General features: G+C 62.7%; 5 protein-coding genes across 5 annotated transcripts in view; 3 read left to right on the top strand and 2 right to left on the bottom strand.

The window, feature by feature from the left end:
- Window positions 1-21,251, bottom strand: part of lta4h (leukotriene A4 hydrolase) — an 85,659-nt gene that overhangs the window by 21,861 nt on the left and 42,547 nt on the right. The window lies entirely within an intron of this gene.
- lrp6 (low density lipoprotein receptor-related protein 6) lies at window positions 93-11,527 on the top strand. The gene is made up of 23 exons (XM_052055033.1): window positions 93-792; window positions 1,874-2,273; window positions 2,393-2,590; window positions 2,656-2,852; window positions 2,921-3,052; window positions 3,127-3,523; window positions 3,668-3,839; window positions 4,404-4,620; window positions 4,712-5,001; window positions 5,092-5,318; window positions 5,384-5,568; window positions 5,660-5,986; window positions 6,067-6,269; window positions 6,363-6,550; window positions 7,280-7,470; window positions 8,154-8,363; window positions 8,442-8,567; window positions 8,649-8,885; window positions 8,970-9,080; window positions 9,156-9,386; window positions 9,456-9,592; window positions 9,675-9,772; window positions 9,843-11,527. Exons 1-23 carry the CDS (start codon window positions 738-740, stop codon window positions 10,159-10,161), a joined length of 4,848 nt encoding a protein of 1,615 aa, XP_051910993.1. The 5' UTR covers window positions 93-737; the 3' UTR covers window positions 10,162-11,527.
- tbk1 (TANK-binding kinase 1) lies at window positions 11,793-16,882 on the top strand. Its single transcript, XM_052055058.1, has 21 exons — window positions 11,793-11,972; window positions 12,450-12,549; window positions 12,627-12,767; window positions 12,843-12,972; window positions 13,047-13,228; window positions 13,351-13,511; window positions 13,581-13,691; window positions 13,778-13,957; window positions 14,039-14,235; window positions 14,299-14,357; window positions 14,435-14,526; window positions 14,610-14,711; window positions 14,781-14,859; window positions 14,945-15,066; window positions 15,142-15,218; window positions 15,297-15,336; window positions 15,502-15,603; window positions 15,671-15,767; window positions 15,887-15,987; window positions 16,069-16,140; window positions 16,676-16,882. Exons 2-21 carry the CDS (start codon window positions 12,463-12,465, stop codon window positions 16,713-16,715), a joined length of 2,172 nt encoding a protein of 723 aa, XP_051911018.1. The 5' UTR covers window positions 11,793-11,972; window positions 12,450-12,462; the 3' UTR covers window positions 16,716-16,882.
- Window positions 17,207-20,087, top strand: gpr19 (G protein-coupled receptor 19). The gene is made up of 2 exons (XM_052055108.1): window positions 17,207-17,410; window positions 17,863-20,087. Exon 2 carries the CDS (start codon window positions 17,863-17,865, stop codon window positions 19,063-19,065), a length of 1,203 nt encoding a protein of 400 aa, XP_051911068.1. The 5' UTR covers window positions 17,207-17,410; the 3' UTR covers window positions 19,066-20,087.
- crebl2 (cAMP responsive element binding protein-like 2) lies at window positions 19,977-21,205 on the bottom strand. Its single transcript, XM_052055137.1, has 3 exons — window positions 21,027-21,205; window positions 20,673-20,873; window positions 19,977-20,596 (listed from the first exon to the last, which is right to left on the bottom strand). The coding sequence occupies exons 1-3, from the start codon at window positions 21,042-21,044 to the stop codon at window positions 20,447-20,449; spliced, it is 369 nt and encodes a 122-aa protein (XP_051911097.1). The 5' UTR covers window positions 21,045-21,205; the 3' UTR covers window positions 19,977-20,446.

Genomic DNA, 21,251 nt, shown 5'->3' on the forward strand with positions numbered 1-21,251 from the left:
GTGAAAATGGTAAACGTTGACAGGAGTAGAGGTCGGGCGCTTTGCTGCACGAAAAAAAGCGGGGTGGGGGGGGGGGTTGTTGAAAGTTAGCAGCGATCCGAACGGTAGAGAAAGTAGTCCCCGTGGAATGTGAGTGCGTTTGCTTGTGCATCGGCTCCATTTCTCCTTCCTCGCGTCCCCCTTGAGTTTGGTTCTCATTTCGCCATCGACGCGAGGCTGTCGAGCGTGCGGCTCGGCGTTGATGGCGATCGGTCCGTTTGGTTCGCCTTCGAGACGGTCGGTCGTCGGACAATAGCGGGGGAGGGGGAGGAAGGGGGACGCGGCGCACGGATACGGCGGAAGCTGAGCGGGCAGGACAATGTGCAGGCGTGCTCCGGCTTCCTGGGGAGAGTTGGAGCGTCGCGCTTGGTAGCAAACAAGCCAACAACAAGCCAACAAGCCCGAAGCCCGCGACAAAGGCCGCAACGCGACGACGCCAGCCGAGACATGGAACGCCCGAGCGCCCCGGCCACCGTCTGAGCCACTTGCGCGAGGCCGAGCGAGGGAGCAGCCAGCCGGGGAGGCGGGGAGGCCGCGGCCGAGGTTGAACGGGGGAGGCGGAGACGCATCGCTCGCTGGCTGGGGCGAGCGAGCGCGATGTTTTTTCCTCGCTGGCCGCTGACGAGCAACGCCAGGCGGCGGTGAGCGCGAGCGCGAGCCGACAAAGGGCGAAGAAGAAGCGGCCGAACGCGAGCAGCATGGCCGCGGTGCTGCGGACGCTGTTATTGAGCACCCTTTGTCCCCTGCTGCGAGGTGAGTGAGCTCCTCGACGACGCTCGACTCGAGTCGGCCGCGAAAGGCTGGCGAGGGGGCCGCGGGCGCTCGTGCGCGGTTGGCGGCCCGACCGCTCGCGCCTTCTCCGACTTTGTCAGGAGAGCAGACGACGTGCTTCGCCTAGCCTAGCCTAGCATAGCCTTGTCGGGGCTAGCCTAGGCTAGCGGGGCTAATGTGCACTTTGGCTAAATTCGCTGGAAAATCATTTCCATGGTCCCTCAAGACTGCGCCGCTCTGCTCCAACTTGACTTTTTTTCTCCCGCCCCCCCGTCCCACTGTGTGTTTTACTTTTGGCTTTACTTTTGTCTTTTCTTCAGACGCTTTTCTTTCATCCTCCTTTTTGGCGAGTTGTAGAAAAACAAGCGACTCTGAGCACAACAAGCGTCCAGACAAGCAAGCTTGATACATAGACGTATAGATGTGCGTGCGTGCGTGCGTGTATATAGAGAGATGCGTATGTGTATGTGAAATGTCCATCTCTTTCTTGAAAAGCGGGGCATTTCACATATGGCGGTGCATAAATCGCTGATGATCCAGTCCCCGTAACATCATTCGAGACATTGACCGTGGTTTTGTGAAGTCAAGACGGATGTTTGCGAGGGTCTTCTTTGGGAAATCTGTCCGGACGACGCAAATTGACGGCCGAGAAAAGGTTTGAAGTCAAACGCGGTCTCTCAACCGCAAATTGAGTATCAAAATAGTTTTGGATCAACTCGATGAGTCATCGGTTGGTGAATTGTTGCAGGTCCTCTCCATCCTGACCGTATGCGTGTGAAAATGCCAAATGGCAGACGCGGATTATTTTTCACGCCGCTTTTGCCGATTCGCTCGGTGGTTGTCGTTTTGTTTTGGTGAGCCAATGGAATCCCACGTCCCGGCCATCCGAGCGCGCAGGCGTCACGCGCGGGAGCATTTTGAGGAGGAAAGCGAGCGGCCGATTTGACGACTAGTCCGTACTAGGCCAAATGTCTTGCAAGAATGTGTTGGTTGGTGAGTTTGTTTTGAAATTGGGCTTGATTGGGGGCCGGCCGTCAAAATCTTTGCATTCCCCGTCGCCCAGGCGAGCCACTGCTGCTCTACGCCAACCGTCGGGACCTGCGGCTGGTGGACGCGTCCCGCGAGCGGGCCAACGCCAGCGTGGTGGTGGGCGGGCTGGAGGACGCGGCGGCCGTGGACTACGTCTTCTCGCGGGGGCTCATCTACTGGAGCGACGTGAGCGAGGAGGCCATCAAGCGCACCGCCTTGGACCGGGCGGGCGGGGGCGGCGCCGTCCACACGGTGGTGCCCGGCCTGGCCTCCCCCGACGGGCTGGCCTGCGACTGGCTGGCCGCCAAGCTGTACTGGACCGACTCGGAGACCAACCGCATTGAGGTGTCGGAGCTGGACGGAAGCCTGAGGAAGGTTCTCTTCTGGCAGGAGCTGGACCAGCCCAGGGCCATCGCCTTGGACCCGGCCAGAGGGTGGGTGGCCGGGTCGCCGGCCTCGTCTTTCCGCGCTCGCATGCTCTCACCCACCTTCTCGCCCCACATGGGGCGGGGGGGTCGTCGGTCGGCTGACGGCGCGCCTCTGTGCTTTGCAGCTTCATGTACTGGACGGACTGGGGCGAGATCCCCAAGATCGAGCGGGCGGGCATGGACGGCACCAATCGCTCCGTCATCGTGGAGCGCGACATCTACTGGCCCAACGGACTGACGCTGGACTACGAGCAGCTCAAGCTCTACTGGGCCGACGCCAAGCACAGCTTCATCCACCGCTGCCACCTGGACGGCAGCAACAGGTAGCGAGCCGAGCGCCGGCCGGCGCCGAAAAGCGCCCGTGACTGGGTTGTCGTCGTCCTTTCAGGGAGGCGGTGGTGAGAGGGGAGCTGCCCCACCCGTTTGCCCTCACCCTCTTCGAGGACACGCTCTTCTGGACCGACTGGACCACGCACTCCATCCACTCCTGCTCCAAGCACGACGGCGGCCGGCAGCGCGTGGTCCACTCGGACATCTTCTCGCCCATGGACATCCACGTCTTCAGCGCCGCGAGGCAAAGCCAGAGTGAGTCGGCGCCGCCGTCGGACTTTGACGTTTGGGGTCCGAAAGCGTGACGCGCTTGTGCGTTTCAGTGAGCACGCCGTGCTCGCTGAACAACGGCGGCTGCTCTCACCTGTGCCTGCTGTCGCCCGACGAGCCCTTCTACCGCTGCGCCTGCCCTACCGGAGTGCAGCTGCTGCACGACGACAAGACCTGCCGAGACGGTCGGTGCCGCGCCCTCGTCGGTTCCTCGGCCGGGTCAAAGCGCCGGCCGCTCATTTCCTTTTTCTTTTGGCAGGCGCCACGCGGGTGCTGCTCCTGGCTCGGCGAACGGACCTGCGGCGGATCTCGCTGGACACGCCCGACTTCACCGCCATCATCCTGCAGGTGGACGACATCCGCCACGCCATCGCCATCGACTACGACCCGGTGGACGGCTACATCTACTGGACGGACGACGACGTGAAGGCCATCCGCCGCTCGCTCCCTGACGGCGGCGACGCGCAGTTCGTGGTCACGTCGCACGTCAACCACCCGGACGGCATCGCCGTGGACTGGATCGCGCGCAACCTCTACTGGACCGACACGGGCACCGACCGAATCGAGGTCACCCGCCTCAACGGCACCATGCGCAAGATCCTGGTCTCCGAGGACCTGGACGAGCCCCGGGCCATCGTCCTGGACCCCGTTGCCGGGTGAGAAAGTTGGTTTTCAGATGCACCGCGTACCGGGGCCCCCTCAAAATCACCTCTCACCTCTGTTTGAGGGGAGGGGCAAGGGGGCGAACCACAACGCGGCGCGCTAAGGAATGAATGGGCGCCTTGTTGTTGCGGCTTCAGGTACATGTACTGGACGGACTGGGGCGAGGTGCCCAAGATCGAGCGCGCCGACCTGGACGGGACGGAGCGGCTGGTGCTGGTCAACACCTCGCTGGGCTGGCCCAACGGCCTGGCGCTGGACTACGACGAGCGCAAGATCTACTGGGGCGACGCCAAGACCGACATGATCGAGGTGGGCTGCGCCCTCCGTGACCGCGCGTCGCCGTCATTCCGTCTTCCAAACGTGACTCTTGTGCCGGGCTTGTTTTTTCTCGTGCGGCGTCAAAGTGCAAAGGTCAACTTGCGAGCCCTCCTGCTGCACCGCTTCAGTTGTCACTTGAAAGTGGGCCGTTCCGACGCGCGTGCAGACTTGAGACGCGTTCTTGCAAATGCGTCCGTTGAAATTTCCAGCGGGCCCCCTCCCCCACCGGGGCCTCCCTCCTCAGGTCTCCCCCCCCCACCCCCCCATTTTTTTCCTTGCCTTTTTCCTTTTCTTTCCTTTCTTTGGGTGGCCAGCTCCCACATCTGGTTGCGATTGCGGCCGCGCTGCAGCTGCGGTGGGCTCCGTTTAGAATAGAAGCAGAATGTGAAACATGGCCGCTCTGCGGTCAAACCTTCGGGCCTACCGCGGAAAGCTGCTTCTCTATTTACGGCCGCGGGGACGGGTACCGAAGCGTCGGGACGAGCGAGCGGCCGCCGGCGGGTTTGGCCGCGTCCTGGCGTCCCGTAAAACCCGGTTGATGTCGCGGGGGGGCAGGTGATGAACATGGACGGCACGTCGAGGCGAGTGCTGGTGGAGGACAAGCTCCCGCACATTTTCGGCTTCACGCTGCTGGGCGACTTCATCTACTGGACGGACTGGCAGCGGCGCAGCATCGAGCGCGTCCACAAGCACACGGCCGAGCGGGAGGTCATCATCGAACAGCTGCCCGACCTGATGGGCCTGAAGGCCGCCTACGTCCGCCAGGCCTCGGGTGAGCGCGCCGCGCAAACGCCGTCCGTCCGTCCGTCCGCCCGCCCGCCCGGACCCCACGCGACCTCCGCTCTCCCCTCCCGGCTCGTCAGGCAGCAACGCGTGCGGCCACAACAACGGCGGCTGCAGCCACCTGTGCCTGTTCAAGCCGCGGGGCGCGCAGTGCGCCTGCCCCATCGGGCTGGAGCTGATCGCCGACATGCGCACCTGCATCGTGCCCGAGGCCTTCCTGCTCTTCTCGCGCCACACCGACATCCGCCGCATCTCGCTGGAGACCAACAACAACAACGTGGCCATCCCGCTCACCGGCGTCAAGGAGGCCTCCGCCCTGGACTTTGACGTCACCGACAACAGGATCTACTGGACCGACATCACCCTCAAGGTGGGTGGGTGGGTGGTCGAGCGCCGGGCGGGCGGGCGGGCGGACGCGCGGCGCTAAAAGCCGGCCGGCCGGGCGGCCTTTCCCCCGCAGACCATCAGCCGGGCCTTCATGAACGGCAGCGCCCTGGAGCACGTGGTGGAGTTCGGGCTGGACTACCCCGAGGGCATGGCGGTGGACTGGCTGGGGAAGAACCTGTACTGGGCCGACACGGGCACCAACCGCATCGAGGTGGCCAAACTGGACGGCCAGCATCGGCAGGTCCTGGTCTGGAAGGATCTGGACAGTCCCAGGGCGCTGGCGCTGGACCCGGCCCAAGGGTGGGTGGGCTCCGTCCGGGGCCGCCGCTTCCGCCGCGCGCCCGTCTCACCCGCCTTCTCCTCAGCTACATGTACTGGACCGAGTGGGGCGGCAAGCCCAAGATCGACCGGGCGGCCATGGACGGGACCGGTCGCCTCACTCTGGTGGCGGACGTGGGCCGGGCCAACGGCCTCACCATCGACTACGCCGAGCGCCGCCTGTACTGGACCGACCTGGACACCACGCTCATCGAGTCCTCCGACATGCTGGGTAAAAGCGAGGGCGCCCGCTCGTAGCCGACGGCGGCATCGAACGCGACCGACGCCGAGCCCTGATCCGGCCGCGGCTTTTGCGGCGGCAGGTCGGGACCGCGAGGTGATCGCCGAAGACCTCCCCCACCCCTTCGGCCTGACCCAGTACCAAGACTACATCTACTGGACGGACTGGAGCCAGCGCAGCATCGAGCGGGCCAACAAGACCAGCGGGCAGAACCGCACCGTCATCCAGGGCCACCTGGACTACGTGATGGACATCCTGGTCTTCCACTCGTCCCGGCAGGGCGGCTGGAACGCCTGCGCCTCCACCAACGGCCACTGCTCGCACCTCTGCCTGGCCGTGCCCGTGGGCGGCTTTGTGTGCGGCTGCCCCGCCCACTTCTCGCTGGCCTACGACAACAAGACGTGCAACGGTGAGGGCGCGGGGCCCGGGGGGGGAGGTCAGGGGGGGCGTCCTCGTCGGCGTGTGCGTGACGGCGATGTCGCTTTCCAGCGCCCACGTCCTTCCTGCTGTTCAGCCAGAAGACGGCCATCAACCGCATGGTGATGGACGAGCAGCAGAGTCCCGACATCATCCTGCCCATCCACAACCTGAGGAACGTGCGCGCCATCGACTACGACCCGCTGGACAAGCAGCTCTACTGGATCGACTCCAAGCAGAACGTGGTGCGCCGCGCTCAGGAGGACGGCAACCAGGTGGCTTTGCTTTGCTTTGCTTTGCTTTGCTTTGCTTTGCGGGTGTCCGGGACGAGCCCTCGCTAACGCGCGGCGGCGTGTCCCTCGCGCCAGAGCACGACGGTGGTGTCGGGCGCGCAGCTGTACGACCTGAGCATCGACATCTACAGCCGCTTCATCTACTGGACCAGCGAGCTCACCAACGTCATCAACGTCACGCGCACCGACGGCGGCCGCGTGGGCGTGGTGCTGAGGGGGCCGCACGACAGGCCGCGCGCCATCGTGGTCAACCCCGAGAGAGGGTGAGTCCGCCTTCCCCCGTCCCGGCGACGATCGGTGATTTGCGGACGCCCCCTCGTTTGCTTCGTCGGCGCCAAAACCAAGCGGGCTTTGTTTTTCCATTTGTTTGGTTGGCGCGGAGTGGGAGTGGCCGGGGCCAAAAAAAGCGCGGCCACAAAATTTCAAGATTGGCGGGCTGGCGCCTCTTTGAGACGGCTTTCTGCCAGGAAACTTTGAAAGACTTACTTAGGCGTGTTGTTGCGCAGGTACGCGTTTCTCTCTTTTTTTTGTGTTTTCTCTTGATTTCTGCTCATTTATTCTCCGGCTCGGGCCCGCCGACTCGTTTGTTCGGAGTAGTAATTGTAGCCTCGGCTCGGGGCCAGGTCCGGCCAGTAATCTGCCTGCGGTTTCGCAGATGCCGCGCGCGCTCGCCTCCAACATTCCACAAGCAAAACCTCCCGGCGGGCGCTCAACGGGAGGAAGCGGGCCCGCTCCGCCTCTCGGAAATCAAAAGCTTGCGGGCGGCCGCTGACGGCCAGAGCCCTCGCCGGGCGCTACCCCGAACGGGAGCGAGCGCGGTTGTTTGGCGCGCAAAGGCCGGAGAACAAGAGAAGCGCCGACAAAATTGGTCAGATGACGGCGGCGCCCGTCGGACCGAGGCCGACAGGAACTCGCGCGAACGTTTTTGACGTTGCCGATGCCGACGCGAGCGGCGCTTTGGCAAATCCCAACCGTGTGACGCGTGCGCTCAGGTACATGTACTTCACCAACCTGCTGGAGCGCTCGCCCACCATCGAGCGCGCGGCGCTGGACGGGACGGAGCGCGAGGTCCTCTTCTTCAGCGGGCTGGGCAAACCCGCCGCGCTGGCCGTGGACAACGAGCTGGCCAAGCTCTTCTGGGTGGACTCGGACCTGCGCCGCATCGAGAGCAGCGACCTGTCAGGTACCCGCCGGCCGCGTCGGGGTGGGAAGGCGGGCCCGCGGCTTGCCCGCGGCTGGCCGGCTCGCTCGCGAGCTACGAGTCAACCGAGCGAACACGAACGATTGTCTCGCGGCACTGGGCGATGAATTAGTGCGCCCCTAGTGGAGGATCACTGCACTGCACGTGTTTCACCCGAACGGCACTTGGCGGCCAAGCGGCTCCACCATGAGATAAGATGAGAAAACCTTTATTAGTCTCGCAATGGAGAAATTGCCAATTCACAGCAGCAAGGCTACGAAAGGAAAAGAAGTAGAACGGCGCGCTTACGTCGTTTTACCCTTTCACTTGATCACATTTGAACAGAGAAAAGCAGATGACAACCTGGGCATTTACGATATAAATATCGAGCATCACTTAATTGCGCATTTTTGCCCTTCAGCTCATAGATAAGCCCGCCCCCGTCCCCGCAAGGAAATTTTGGGCCGGCGTATCGGCGGTTATTTGGAAGTCAAACCCCCGGGTAGCGGCGCGGGTTGCTTGTCGGGTGCGGTCGGCAGCGAGGATCCGTGTGCGCCGGCGAGCTAACGCGTGTCTCGCTCCTCCCGCCCTTCCCCTCCTCAGTTCCTCACCCGTTTTGTTGGCCGAGTTCCCGACCGCCTTGTTTTTGTTTTTGTTTGGGCCGCCCCCACCCCCTTCCTCCTCAGGCGCCAATCGCGTCGTGATCGCCGACTCCAACATCCTGCAGCCGGTGGGCCTGACGGTGTTTGGCAAGCACCTGTACTGGATCGACAAGCAGCAGCAGATGATCGAGCGCGTCGACAAGACCACGCGCGAGGGCCGCACCAAGATCCAGGCGCGCGTGGCCTACCTCAGCGACATCCACGCCGTGCGCGAGCTGGACATGAGGGAGTACGGTGAGGAGGCCGCCATCGCCGCATGTCAAAAAAACAAATGAAAAAGTGACGGCGTTTGCTGCCGCGCATTGTCGGCAGGTAAGCACCCGTGCACGTGGGACAACGGCGGCTGTTCGCACATCTGCATCGTCAAAGGCGACGGCACCACCCGCTGCTCCTGTCCCGTCCACTTGGTGCTGCTGCAGGATGAGCTGTCGTGCGGAGGTGAAGTCTCGCCTCGCGTCCGCCCCCCCGTCCCTCGGTGCGGCGTCCCTCCCTGACCGTCCCCCGCGTCCCTCGCCGCAGAGCCCCCCACGTGTTCACCCGAGCAGTTCTCGTGCCGTTCGGGCGAAGTGGACTGCATCCCGCAGGCGTGGCGCTGCGACGGCTACGCCGAGTGCGACGACGACAGCGACGAGCAGGACTGCCCCGTTTGCTCCGACAGCGAGTTCCAGTGCGACAGTCGCCAGTGCGTCGACCTCGGCCTCCGCTGCAACGGCGAGGTCAACTGCCAGGACCGCTCCGACGAGAACAAGTGCGAAGGTACGGTAGCCGAAGCCGCCCGAAAGCGATTCGGGCGTTGAGTCGGACGGGCCCGCGCTGACGCGGCGCGGCTTTGTCTCCCAGTGCGCTGCCCGTCGGACCAGTTCTCGTGCGCCAACGGCCAATGCGTGGGCAAGGACAAGAAGTGCGACGACAACATGGACTGCGCCGACAACTCGGACGAGATGGGCTGCTGTAAGACCGCCCGCGTGCCTTTACCGCCGCCTCCTCCTCTTGCCGTCCGTCGCTCACCCGGCCCCCCCCTCGCAGCGGACTCCACGGAGGAACCGCCGCCTTCCAACAACACCGTGGGCTCCATCGTGGGCGTGGTGATGGCGCTCTTCCTGGTGGGCGCCGTCTACTTTGTGTGCCAGCGCGTCCTGTGCCCTCAGATGAAGGACGACAGCGAGACGGTGGCCAACGACTTTGTGGTGCACGGCCCGTCCTCGGTGCCGCTGGGATACGTGCCGCACGCCGCCCCCCTGTCGGCCTCGCTGCCAGGTGAGGCGCCGGCCGCCGGGGGCCCCGGGCCGCGCCGGGCCCGCGCTCACCGCTTGCCGTTTGTGCCAGTGGCGTCCGGGGGCAAGTCGGCCGTGGGCTCGCTCAGCATCATGGGCGGCAGCAGCGGGCCGCCGTACGACCGCGCCCACATCACCGGCGCCTCGTCCAGCAGCTCGTCCAGCACCAAGGGCGCCTACTTCCCTCCGGTGAGCGCCTGGTCTCGTCCCGCCCGCCCGCCCGCCCGCTCTCGCGCGCGTGTGCAAATGCGTAACCTTTGCTCGCCATCAGATTCTGAACCCGCCTCCTTCTCCCGCCACCGTGCGCTCGCAGTACACGCTGGAGTTTGGCTACTCGTCCAACAGCCCGTCCACGCACCGCTCCTACAGGTAGCCGACCGCACAAAGTCCATCCGCGCCCGCTCGGCGTGCCGCAAGTTTCCCTTTTGTCGTCCCGCAGCTACCGGCCGTACACGTACCGCCACTTTGCCCCTCCCACCACGCCGTGCAGCACCGACGTGTGCGACAGCGATTACACGCCGGGCCGCCGCGCGCCGGCGCCGCTCAAGTCGGCGGGCGGGCGCGCGGCGGCGGCCAAAGGCTACACCAGCGACCTCAATTACGACTCGGAGCCTTTCCCGCCCCCGCCCACGCCGCGCAGCCAATACCTGTCGGCCGAGGAGAACTGCGAGAGCTGCCCGCCGTCGCCCTACACCGAGCGCAGCTACTCGCACCACCTCTACCCGCCCCCGCCCTCGCCCTGCACGGACTCGTCCTGAACCCCGACCGCGACCCCCCCCCCCCCCCCTGCCCTCCCCCACCCCCTCGGTGTAAATAGCCACTGTGCATAAAATGAGGTTAAAAATGGGAACGCCGGGCCGGCTGCTGCGGAACATTTGTACATTGTAAAAGAGAAAAACATATTTATATATTTTCTATACAGTGTTTACTGATGATGCCATAGAGGTTTGTATTCAGACATTTGTACATTGATGATTATTATTATTGTTGTTGTTGTTTTTTTTAAAGAAAAGCTTTTATTCAAATCACACATATAGAAGTTGCCTTAAAGGTCAGCCACTACGCCAAATACGGAGCATCCGCCATTCCGGCCTCACCCGCTCGGGTCCCCCGCCCCGCCCCGCCCCACCCCGACACCCACGCAGCTCCCACGCGTCCCAAACCAAAAGGTGTCCCCCTAGCAACAGCCGACTTGTGCCTGAGCAGTGGGCTAGGAAGTGTATTTGGAGCACGCAGTGGTGCATTGAGAAGCTATCCGCCATGGACCAGTGGTCTCCAACCAGACTGCTTTTACCAAGTCCGTGGACCGACAGAGGCGACCCCCCCCCCTCGACCACGCGCCTACCTTTAAGAGTGCCAACGCCATAACAAGTCCTTGCGCAAAGGATCGATTGACCAATCTTTGGGGTTTGTTTTTTTAAACCCGAAGCAATGCGAGCTTTGCTCCAAGTGTTTGACACTCAAGGCGCTTCGATCTGTTGAAATCAGTTGGGAAGGCTTCCTTGACTCATCGGAGAGCAGACTTGCAGAATTCCCCGTTGCGAAAAATCCGCTTTGGAGTCGGTCTCCCGAAATGGACCTCGGCTCCTGTGTTTTTTGAGACCCATTTTGCGAGCTGGAGGCTTTCAAATCTATTTCGGCCTCGCATCGCACGGAAGCCAGAAGTACTGTACGTGGTTTTGGTCTTTCCTCTGTGCGGCCTGCTGGTTGGGGACCACTGGTGCGGACGACATTACGTAGCAGCAGCGGCATCGTCAAGCTGTCATTCCTATTTTTCTACCAAAAAAAAAAACGTGACCCGCCCCCTCCCCCGCCCCCTTAAGGTCCTCGCCGTCGTCGCACGGTGGGGCGTGAAACCGGAAGCTGTCGTTCTTCCGCAACGTTGTGCCACACTTTGGGAAGCCGCGAAGGTGCGCTCAAGTCCAAATGTGCGCTCGTGTTTTTCATGGTGTTCATCCTTTCCTTCAAGCACTTTTGTCTCCGGCTCGTCGTCTTTTCTAATCTTACGGGGCCGAGCGGCGTTTGGTTGTTCATCCTCCACTTTGGCCCGTCCAACCACCACCATAAGCTGCTCTTGTCCTTAACCTTCTTTTTGCTCAACATAAAGTGAGTGACATTTGACTTCTTTGTTCGTGTCAGTCATTCCTCCGTCGTCAAAATTAACATGCACGCACTCTTGTGGTCAACGGCGTCTGTTTGGGCTTTTTATTCTTCATTCAATGATTTGCACTCGGTGCAGTCGTGACCGTTCAATTCGATTTGAACAAGTGTTTCATTCGGCCGCCCTTATTTACACGAACGCAAGTGCTCGACTCGTACGTGTTCCCGCTTGACGTGCTGAAAGGAAAACGCCATTGTTCACGCAGCATTCTTGACTATTCGAGTCGAGGCAACCGAGGCGGCGCGAAGAAAACACCGACCGGGAAGAAAAGGAGGAGACGGCTCGCAAGTGCTGCCGGTCTCGCGTTGTTGACGGAAGATGACGTCGGCTGCGCCGCGCGGTGATTGGCTCGTAGCGTCACACGTGACCAGGCCCTGAACGGAAGAGGACTGTGCCGCTGCGACGAAGGTAAGAGCCGAAGCGTTTCCGAATACGCTCCAAAGCTCTCTTTTCTTTGTTTTGTCTTTCCTCCCGGGCGCCTTTCCTTTGTCAAGCGGCCGCCTCGCGAGCACATTAGCGCGGCCGCGCGCTCGTTCGTCGTCTCGGCCCCCAAATTGGCCGTCATGAAAGAGGGCGGATATGCTGCTTGAACTTCGCTCCGCTCGCCTCCGAATGATTCTTTGGCCCGCGTCTTGGCGTTCGCTCGCCACTCGGCCGCTTCGAGACGGCGACGACGACGACAACGACGACGAGCAAACGACGACTCGAATCCTTTTTCCGGGTCACGGCGAAAACGCGGAAAAGCGATTGCTCGACGGCGGGAATTTCCCCCTGCGACGTTACGCGCGTGCGCGTGTGTGAGAGGACAAAAAAGAAAGTAGCAGCTGGCGGCACGTTTGTCGACAAAGTCTGAGGTGGCGTCGTTCCTCCTGTGTGTCTGCGCAGTTAGGTCGTGACCATGCAGAGCACCACCAACTACCTGTGGCTGATCTCCGACCTTCTGGGTCAGGGCGCCACGGCCAACGTGTACCGTGGCAGACACAAGGTGAGCCGGGGGTCCGCCGCCGGGAGGAATGGGGGGGGGGTTCCGGTGTCGCTTTGCCAAGGCCCTTTTCCTTGCAGAAAACGGGCGACCTGTACGCGGTCAAAGTGTTCAACAACCTGAGCTTCCTGAGGCCACTGGACGTGCAGATGCGAGAGTTTGAGGTGCTCAACAAGCTCAACCACAAGAACATCGTCAAGCTCTTCGCCGTCGAGGAGGAGGTTGGTACGCCCGGACAAACGTTGCTACGTAAGTCACGTCGGGCTCGCTCAGCGCATGTCGTTTGCCGCGCCCAGTCCAACACGCGTCACAAAGTCCTGGTGATGGAGTACTGCCCGTGCGGGAGTCTCTACACCGTCCTGGAGGAGTCGTCCAACGCCTACGGACTCCCCGAGGACGAGTTCCTCATCGTCCTGCACGACGTCGGTGAGTGCCGCGGCACGCCCGCCCGCCTGCCCGCCAGCTCGCTCGCTCGCTCACGCCGCTCTGGTGGCCTCCAGTGGCGGGAATGAACCACCTGAGGGAGTACGGCATCGTGCACCGCGACATCAAGCCGGGCAACATCATGCGCGTCATCGGCGAGGACGGACGCTCCGTCTACAAACTGACCGACTTTGGAGCCGCCCGAGAACTGGAGGACGACGAGCAGTTTGTGTCGCTCTACGGGACCGAGGAGTACCTGGTGAGCCCGCCACCCCCGACGCGCGCCGAGTAGTCCTATGTGTCCGATTCCCTGCGGGCTGGCATTTGAGCCGAGTCCTCGGCAAGGAGAGAGAGGTGACGCGGGCGCCCGCTCTCCGGCAGCACCCCGACATGTACGAGCGCGCCGTGTTGAGGAAGGACCACCAGAAGAAGTACGGCGCCACCGTGGACCTGTGGAGCATCGGCGTCACCTTTTACCACGCCGCCACTGGCAGCCTGCCCTTCAGACCCTTCGAGGGCCCGCGCAGGAACCAGGAAGTCATGTGAGTCCCCGGGCCGGTCGCCGCGAGACATCGGGGAAGGCGCCCGGCTAGCGCTCTTTGCCGCCGCAGGTACAAGATCATCACCGAGAAGCCGTCCGGCACCATCTCGGGTCACCAGAAGTGCGAGAACGGCAAGATCGAGTGGAGCGCCGAGATGCCCGTGTCCTGCAGCCTCTCCAAGTCAGTCGCGCACGTCGCGCTCGCGCACGTCGCTCGCCGCCGCCGCCGTCGCCCATGGCAACCGTGCGCCGCTCGTCGTCCCTCAGGGGTCTGCAGAGCCTGCTGACTCCCGTCCTGGCCAACATCCTGGAAGCTGACCAGGAGAAGTGCTGGGGCTTCGACCAGTTCTTCGCCGAGACCAACGACATCCTGCACCGGGCGGTGGTCTTTGTCTTCAGCCTGCAGCAGGCCACCCTGCACCACGTCTACATCCACGAGTACAACACGTGAGAAGGCGCCGCCTCGGACGTGCGTCGCGCTCGCTCGGCGTCCCTCACGCCCCCCCTCACGCCCCCGCGCCTCCGCAGGGCGGCGCTGTTCCAGGAGCTGCTGTCCCGCCGCAGCAGCATCCCTCTGCACAGCCAGGAGCTGATTTACGAGGGCCGGCGCCTGGTCCTGGACCCCAACCGCCAGGCCAAGACCTTCCCCAAGACCACCAGAGACAACCCCATCATGCTGGTCAGCAGAGACTCGGTGGCCACCGTGGGACTCATCTTCGAGGACCGTAAGTCCGCCGGCCGAAAGCCGTCCGGGTCCGGCGTCTCAAATCTTCCCGTCTCGTTCGCAGCCAGCCCCCCCAAAGTGCAGCCCCGCTACGATCTGGACCTGGACGCCAGCTATGCCAAGGTGCCCCCGCCCGCACGCGCGCTCGTACGCAAAGCTTCACGCGTCTCGCTCACAGCTCCGTCTCGTACTCCGTTCAGACCTTCGCGGGGGACGTCGGACACTTGTGGAAAACGTCCGAGTCCCTCCTGGTCTACCAAGAACTGGTCCGCAAAGGAGTCCGGGGTCTTGTGTGAGTTTGGAGAAAGCCGCTGCTCGTATGATGAGGAGGTTTGCCGCTGCGATGACGACGTTGCCGATTGTTTTCCCGGACAGCGAGCTGATGAAGGAGGACTACGGCGAGATTGTCCGCAAAAAGTCGGAGGTGTTCCACCTGTGCGGCTTGGCCACGCAGACGCTGGAGAAGACCAAGCAGCTGTGAGCGGGGGGGGGGGGGGCCTCATGGCCGTCGGGCCGCCGCTTTAATGAGCGTGCGTGTGTGCGCAGGTTGGAGGTCCTCATGCAAGCCAACATGCTGACGTCCGAGTATGACGAGATTGCCGACATGCATAAGAAAGTGGTCAGGGTGAGCGGTCGCCGCCCGTCACTTTGGCAGGAGCCCGCCGCCGCCATCACCGTCTCACCGCGCGTGCGTGCGTGCGTGCGTGCAGATCAGCAGCTCGCTGGAGCCCATCGATCGAAGCACGCAGGACCTGAAGGCCAAGTTCCTCCCGGGAGGCCCGCTGAGTGACGCCTGGACGCAGCAAGTGGGCACGCACCCCCAAGACAGGAAGTAGGACGCACCCGCACAAACGTGTCTCTCCGCACGACGGCGCGCCCACCGTGATGTGTGTGTGTGTGCGCGCAGTGTGGAAAAGATCAAAGTTCTGCTGGACGCCATCACGGCCATCTACCAACAGTTCAAGAAGGACAAAGCTGAACGCCGTCAGTCCGACTCCACGACGACGCCGAGAGCCGCGCCAGCCCTGGCAGCTTTTCAAATGTGTGTGTTTGTGTTTTCAGGTCTCCCGTACAATGAGGAGCAGATCCACAAGTTTGACAAGTAGGTGCTTCAAAGTAGCTTGAGGCGCGAGGTGTCCGATCCGGGCCCGGAAGCTGCGGCGGGCTTTTGACTCCCCGGGCCCGGATCGGCCGCCTCTCGGCCGCGTCTCGGCCGTGTTGGGATCGCACGTTGAGCCGCCGCCGCCGTCTGCTTTCCACGCGGCAGGCAGAAGTTGGTCCTGCACGCCAGCAAAGCTCGCTCGTTGTTCACGGAAGAGTGCGCCATGAGGTACCGCCTCTTCATCTCCAAGAGCGAGGAGTCCATGAGGTCAGCCGCTTTCCCGCTCGCCTCCCCGCCGCCGGCGTCCCCGCCGCCTTAACGCCCGTGCCCGCAGGAAGGTTCACCACGTGAGGAAGCAGCTGCTGGCCCTGACGGCTCAGCTCATCGGCATCGAGAAGGAAGTTAGCGTGTTGATGGAGAGAGCCGCCAAGGTACGCCGCGCTCGCTCGGGACCCAAAATGGGCGGCCCCGGAGCGAGTATTCCCACACTTGCGGGATTTCGGAAAAGCCGACGCGGTTGATGACGTTGCTCGGTTGTGGTTGTGTCCAGCTGCAGGAGCAAGTCCCCGCCAAAGTTCTTCCGCTGGTGCTGAGCGGTCTGAAGCCTCAAGCGTACCTGAGCCAGAACACGCTGGTGGAGATGACGCTCGGGTAAGAGGCGCGCCACGCCTCGGCGGCCTCCCGGCCGCGCCGCGGCCGCCTGATTGATGACGTGCCGCTCGTGTGAGACAGGATGAAGAAGCTGAAGGAGGAGATGGAGGGCGTGGTCAAGGAACTGGCCGAAAACAACCACTTCCTGGAAAGGTCACCCGACTCCTTTTTGCCGACGCCTTTGCGCTCGCGTCGCGGTCGCTTAGCTTTGCGCCAGCACTTCTGGGCGAGACTCGTCTCGCTTCGGGGCCCGACTGAACCGGCCGGCAGAGAAGAAGCCTTTGGCGAACGATCCCGACGCCCCCCCCCCCCTCCCTCGCCCTTTTCTGTGGCTGCGAGTCACTCGGGCTGATGCGCGTGCGGCCTTTGTCCACGAGAGGGAGCTCTGACTGCGCTTCCAGTGCTCTCGGCCGCCCCATTTCTCTTCCGCTCGTGCCATGCTCGTCAGAAGGCCGTCGTTTGGACAAGTGGGGGCGCAGAGAACATATTCGGGGCGAAAAAATGTTGGCGTTGGCTTCTAATTTCAGCACCCAAAATGGGGGGGGGGGGTTTCGAGGTACTGGAATTGTTTCTTGCAAAATATTGCAAGGGCGTCAGCCTCAATTAAAAAACAAAGCGGCAAAGTCCTAGCCTAGCCTAGCCTAGCCTAGCACGTGAAGCCAAAAGTGACCGTGATGCTCTTCCTCAGATTCGGGACGCTGACGCTGGATGGAGCTTTGCGAGGTTGAACCCCAGCCCCCCAACAACAACAGCAACAGCAACAAGACTTTAGCTTTTGTAAATAGCTGCCTTGGTTTTGTAAATATTTCACTGACGGCTCAGCTTTGTACATGTGACGATGATGACGATGATGATGATGATGGCCACGCACAGGCAAATAAAAATCTCAAAAAGAGCCCCCCATCAAACGAATCCCGACCAAAAGTGATTGACGGGCGAGTCGTGAAGTGACGCGAAGCCTCCGCCGCCGATCTCGATCCCCCGCCGGTTGCCATGACGATCGCCCGCAGCTGCCGATGTTGCCACGGTAACGACAGCGGACGACGGCGGCTTTCTTTTCACTTCGGCGACCGCCGTATGTGTCGCGTGTGTAAGTGGATATCCATCTTGATCCCTGCAGTCTCACGTCTTGCGTGGTTGTAACAAAGATGTGCTCATTTCTTTTTCAGACGAAGGACGACGTTCCTTGTAGGCGCAGGGGCAGGGTGCCCCCCCCCCCCGTCACACATGACTTGGTACGGCCCAGGGGCCCTCCTCCTCGTCCTCTTCTCCTCCTCCTCCGGCGAACAACACGCACAAGCGGACGCGATGGGCACGCAGTCCCTTCTTGGTGGCCTTCGTCATCTTTATCTCCCACACTGAGCGCTCGCTCGATCGTCGGCCGTTTGGATCATCGCGCGGCCGCTCGGCGCCCGGCTGGAAGGTATGCGCGCACGCGCTCCGGCGTCGGCCATGTTGAGGAGGTTTGGGCCTGCCCTCATGAATTGGTGAGACTTGACGGTTGAAGGTAAACGGCGGCGGGCGAAGGGGCGGGGCTCAAGCCCGTCACGAAGCCCTCACTTCCTGTCCGCTTGGCGAGTTAGCTTTTAGCCTGCTCGGCATCAAGAAGGCCCGATAGCCATTTACCGTCCGACGCGCGCTCCGAAGGCCTTTTCTTGACAAAATGGATTTTCTGATGAAGCGAGGGCGACAGCCCAACTGTCAGAAAGGAGGAAGGAAGGAAAAGGTCTCGGTTCTCTCTCGCCTCAAGTTTGCAAGGGAATTTGCGCTCTTGCCAGCGGGAATGGATTGTCATCAATCGCCGACGTGACCTCCGTGACCTCGGCGAGCTGGACGCAGCACCTGAGCATGCTAACGCTAAGCCGTGTGTCGCAGATGGTGTACGCGTGGACCAACACGGTGGGCGTGGAGCGCTCGCTCTTGGCGCCGGCGCTCCCCAACCCGGCGGCGTCCTTCAACCACTCGGAGGCGGCGAACGGCAGCCGGCCCGGGGCGGCGGAGGACGGCCTGACGTCGGGCGAGACGGCGGCGCTGGCGCTGGCGTTTGGCGCGCTGTGGCTGGTGTCGGTGCTGGGCAACGCGCTGGTGTGCGTGGTGATCCACCGCAGCCGGCGGGCGCAGTCCACCACCAACTACTTTGTGGTGGCGCTGGCCTGCGCCGACCTGCTGCTGAGCGCGGGCGGCGCCCCCCTGGTCCTGGCGCAGGTGGCGTGGGGCCGCTGGCCCCTGGGCGCGGCGGCGTGCGCGGCGGCCCGCTACGTGCAGCACCTGTGCCCCGGCGTGCAGGCCTACGTGCTGCTGTCCATCTCGGTGGACCGCTTCTACAGCATCGTGCACCCGCTCAGCTTCAAAGTGTCCCGCGAGAAGGCCAAGAAGATGATCGTGGCGTCGTGTTCGCTGGCGGCGGCCCTGGCCGCGCCCTGCCTCTTCTTCTACGGCGCCGAGGGCCGCCAGTGCCGCTTCTTCCCGCCCGCCGGCCGGGGCGGCGTCTGCTACGCCGCCGCCCAGCTCCTCCTGGGCTTGGCCCTCCCGGCGGGCCTGGTCTTCTCCTTCTACCGGCGGGTGGTGCGCCACATCTGGAGGTTCGGCGCCGACGGCCACGCCGTGCGGCGCACCATGAACACGGTTCCTCGCCCCAAGGTGAAGACCATCAAGATGTTCCTGGTGCTCAACTGGCTCTTCTTTGCCACGTGGACGCCCTTCTACCTGGCGCAGCTGTGGCACCCGCGCGAGGCGGACGACGGCGACGGCGCCGCGCGGCGGAGGGCGCCGCTCTTCTTCGCCGCCGTGGCCTGGGTCTCCTTCAGCTCGGCCGCCACCAAGCCCACCTTGTATTCGGTCTACAACGCCAACTTCCGACGCGGCATGCGGGAAACCTTCTGCGCATCTTCCATCAAGTGTTACCGCAGCAACGCCTACACCGTCACCGCCAGCTCGCGATTGGCCAAGAAGAATTACGTGGGCGTGCTCCACGCGCCCGTCGACGTCAAGGACGCCGCGCAGCCAAGCTGGGAGCGCGACGCCAAGGGCCGCAAGAAGCTGGCCTGGGCCGCCGGCGCCCACAACACTTTTGTGTAGCGCGCCGACGTGCGGCCAAAGCGGCGCTCGGCCGACGACGCGACCGTCCCTTCGCTTCGACCGCTCGCCGCGGGGTGCGGAGCGCAGGGGCGACCGCTCGGAAGGCTTTCCGTTTTCCTCTCAACTGACAGACTTGAATGATTTCGGCCGCCTCCTTTCAAATCCACTTCCTTTGGGAGTATTTCAATCATTGACAGCCCCCCCCCCCCAAAAAAAAAAAGGAAGAAGTCTTGTCAAGTGCCATTTGTCACACAGAAACGGCTTGAGGGCCCGAATGACCTTGGATGCTTTCTAAAAATGCTCATCTGCGACGTATCGCTTCCGATGTTTTCTCCATGACGGCGATCAGAAAGGCGTCTCCTGGCGCAACAGGAGGGAGCCTCGTCGTGACGTCGCACTCCAGGAGCAAAGCCACTCGCTAAGCGCACCTCGCCTAACGCCCTCCATTTCTGCGTTCTTTGGCTCTACGACGAAAACGCCGCCGCGTGGACAAACGGCGGTTCGAGAGCGATTGGACAACTCTCGTCTTGTCTCAACAATGGAAGGTAAGCCTCGTCGCCTCAAAAGAAAGGCTGTGAAATGAACTGAACTTGCGTGATGTCTTGCGGTAGCCATTTTGCACTTGCGCGGGAGCAGACCGCAAACCAGACGGGCGGCCCACGATTCTTCTTGCTTTACTTGTGACCATTTCTTTTCAGTGGTGTTTTCTTGTGGCGCCCAAAGCTAACCGCTTCCTCGCTTTTTGCCGTTCATCTTCACGGTTTGGCTAAGCTAGCGCAATTCAACACATCAATGAGCGCTCACGCAACATGTCAAGCCTGGATTGCGATTGTTTTTTGTGTGTGTGTGTGTGTGTGTGTGGACATGCCGAGGTTGTCGGGTTGACAAACGTGAATGAATGGCCACTGAAAGGCGATCAGAATTTTATTTCCAGGAACAAGAAAGGCTCGCCGCGCAAGACAAACCAGCGACGAGACGACATTCGCAAGAAAACGGGAGGCGGCGCGGGAGCGACATTGGGCGGCAAACGGCACGGCGAGCTGGCAAACGTTTGACCCGAGGTATGCGCAACGTTCCGATCGAGGGAGTTGGCGGGCCAACCGCCTTGCGTGGGCAAAGATTTGGGTGGCTCGTCTGACTCGGACCGCGAGCGTGATTTCTGATTGCCCTTAACTGTACGCGGAGTCGACCGTTTTTAGGTCTCCAAATGTCCAAAAAGGCGGCAGCTCCACGGGGGGGAGTTTGCGAGCGGAAACGCGGGCGTGTCTGCTTGCGGGCCTCCGGTCCCACCGCACCCCGAAGTCAGCCGGGGACGGGCTCGGGCGCAACTTTGCACAGTCGGGAGGACGCGGCGACGGATTTCGGGGCCGTCGTCCTCTCGTCAGGCGTTGCTTTGGATCTTGGCGCTCTTGAGCGTTTTGGTGCCGCTCCCCGCCGTGGCGGGTCCTCGGTGCTGGTCGTCGGCCGTCAGCAGAGCTCGGATCTCGGCGGGGATCTTGCCCCGGTCCATGGCCGAGCACCACTGCTTGTACTGCGAGCAAAAGCGCGACGTCAGCGAGAAGGCCGGGGGCGGGCGCCGAGACGGGAGACGGCTTCCGAACGCTCACCATGTCCAGCTCCTCCCTGAGCGCGCAGATGGCCCGCTCCTTGCTGGAGACCAGCTCCTCCAGGTACTGGTAGCGCAGCTTCTTCCTGGCGCGGCACTCCCTGGCGCTCTGGCGACTTCGCTCCAGTTTGGCCTTCAGGTCGATCTTGGCCGGCTTGCGGCCGCGCTTGCCGGGCTTCTTGGCTTTGCCCGCCGCCAGCACCTGCGCACAACCCGCGTTAAGAGCCCGAACGTCGCGGAAGCGTCTCGGAGTCCGACTGAGTGACGCGGCGAGATCGCGAAGGGGCTCTTTCGTCCACCGAGTCGGGAGCGGACAAACAAACATGGCCGCCGCTCACTCGGGGGCTCGGCTCACCTTGTTGTTTTCGTCCATGTCGGTTTGCTTCCGCGCCTGACGGCCCGTCGCTCGCTCCTCGCCCGCCTCGGCTTCGCTTTCGGCTCCGCTTTCGGCTCGGCCTCGTTCGTCTCGTCTCGGACGCAGATCGCCACAACAACAAGCGCGCAAGATGACAGCGTCGACGACGCGAGCACCTCCCCGCTGACGCCGTACGCCCCGCCCCTTCGCCGCGCTCCAAACTTT

This window comes from Hippocampus zosterae, chromosome 21, assembly GCF_025434085.1.
Source record: "Hippocampus zosterae strain Florida chromosome 21, ASM2543408v3, whole genome shotgun sequence".
Classification (NCBI taxonomy): Eukaryota; Metazoa; Chordata; class Actinopteri; order Syngnathiformes; family Syngnathidae; genus Hippocampus; species Hippocampus zosterae.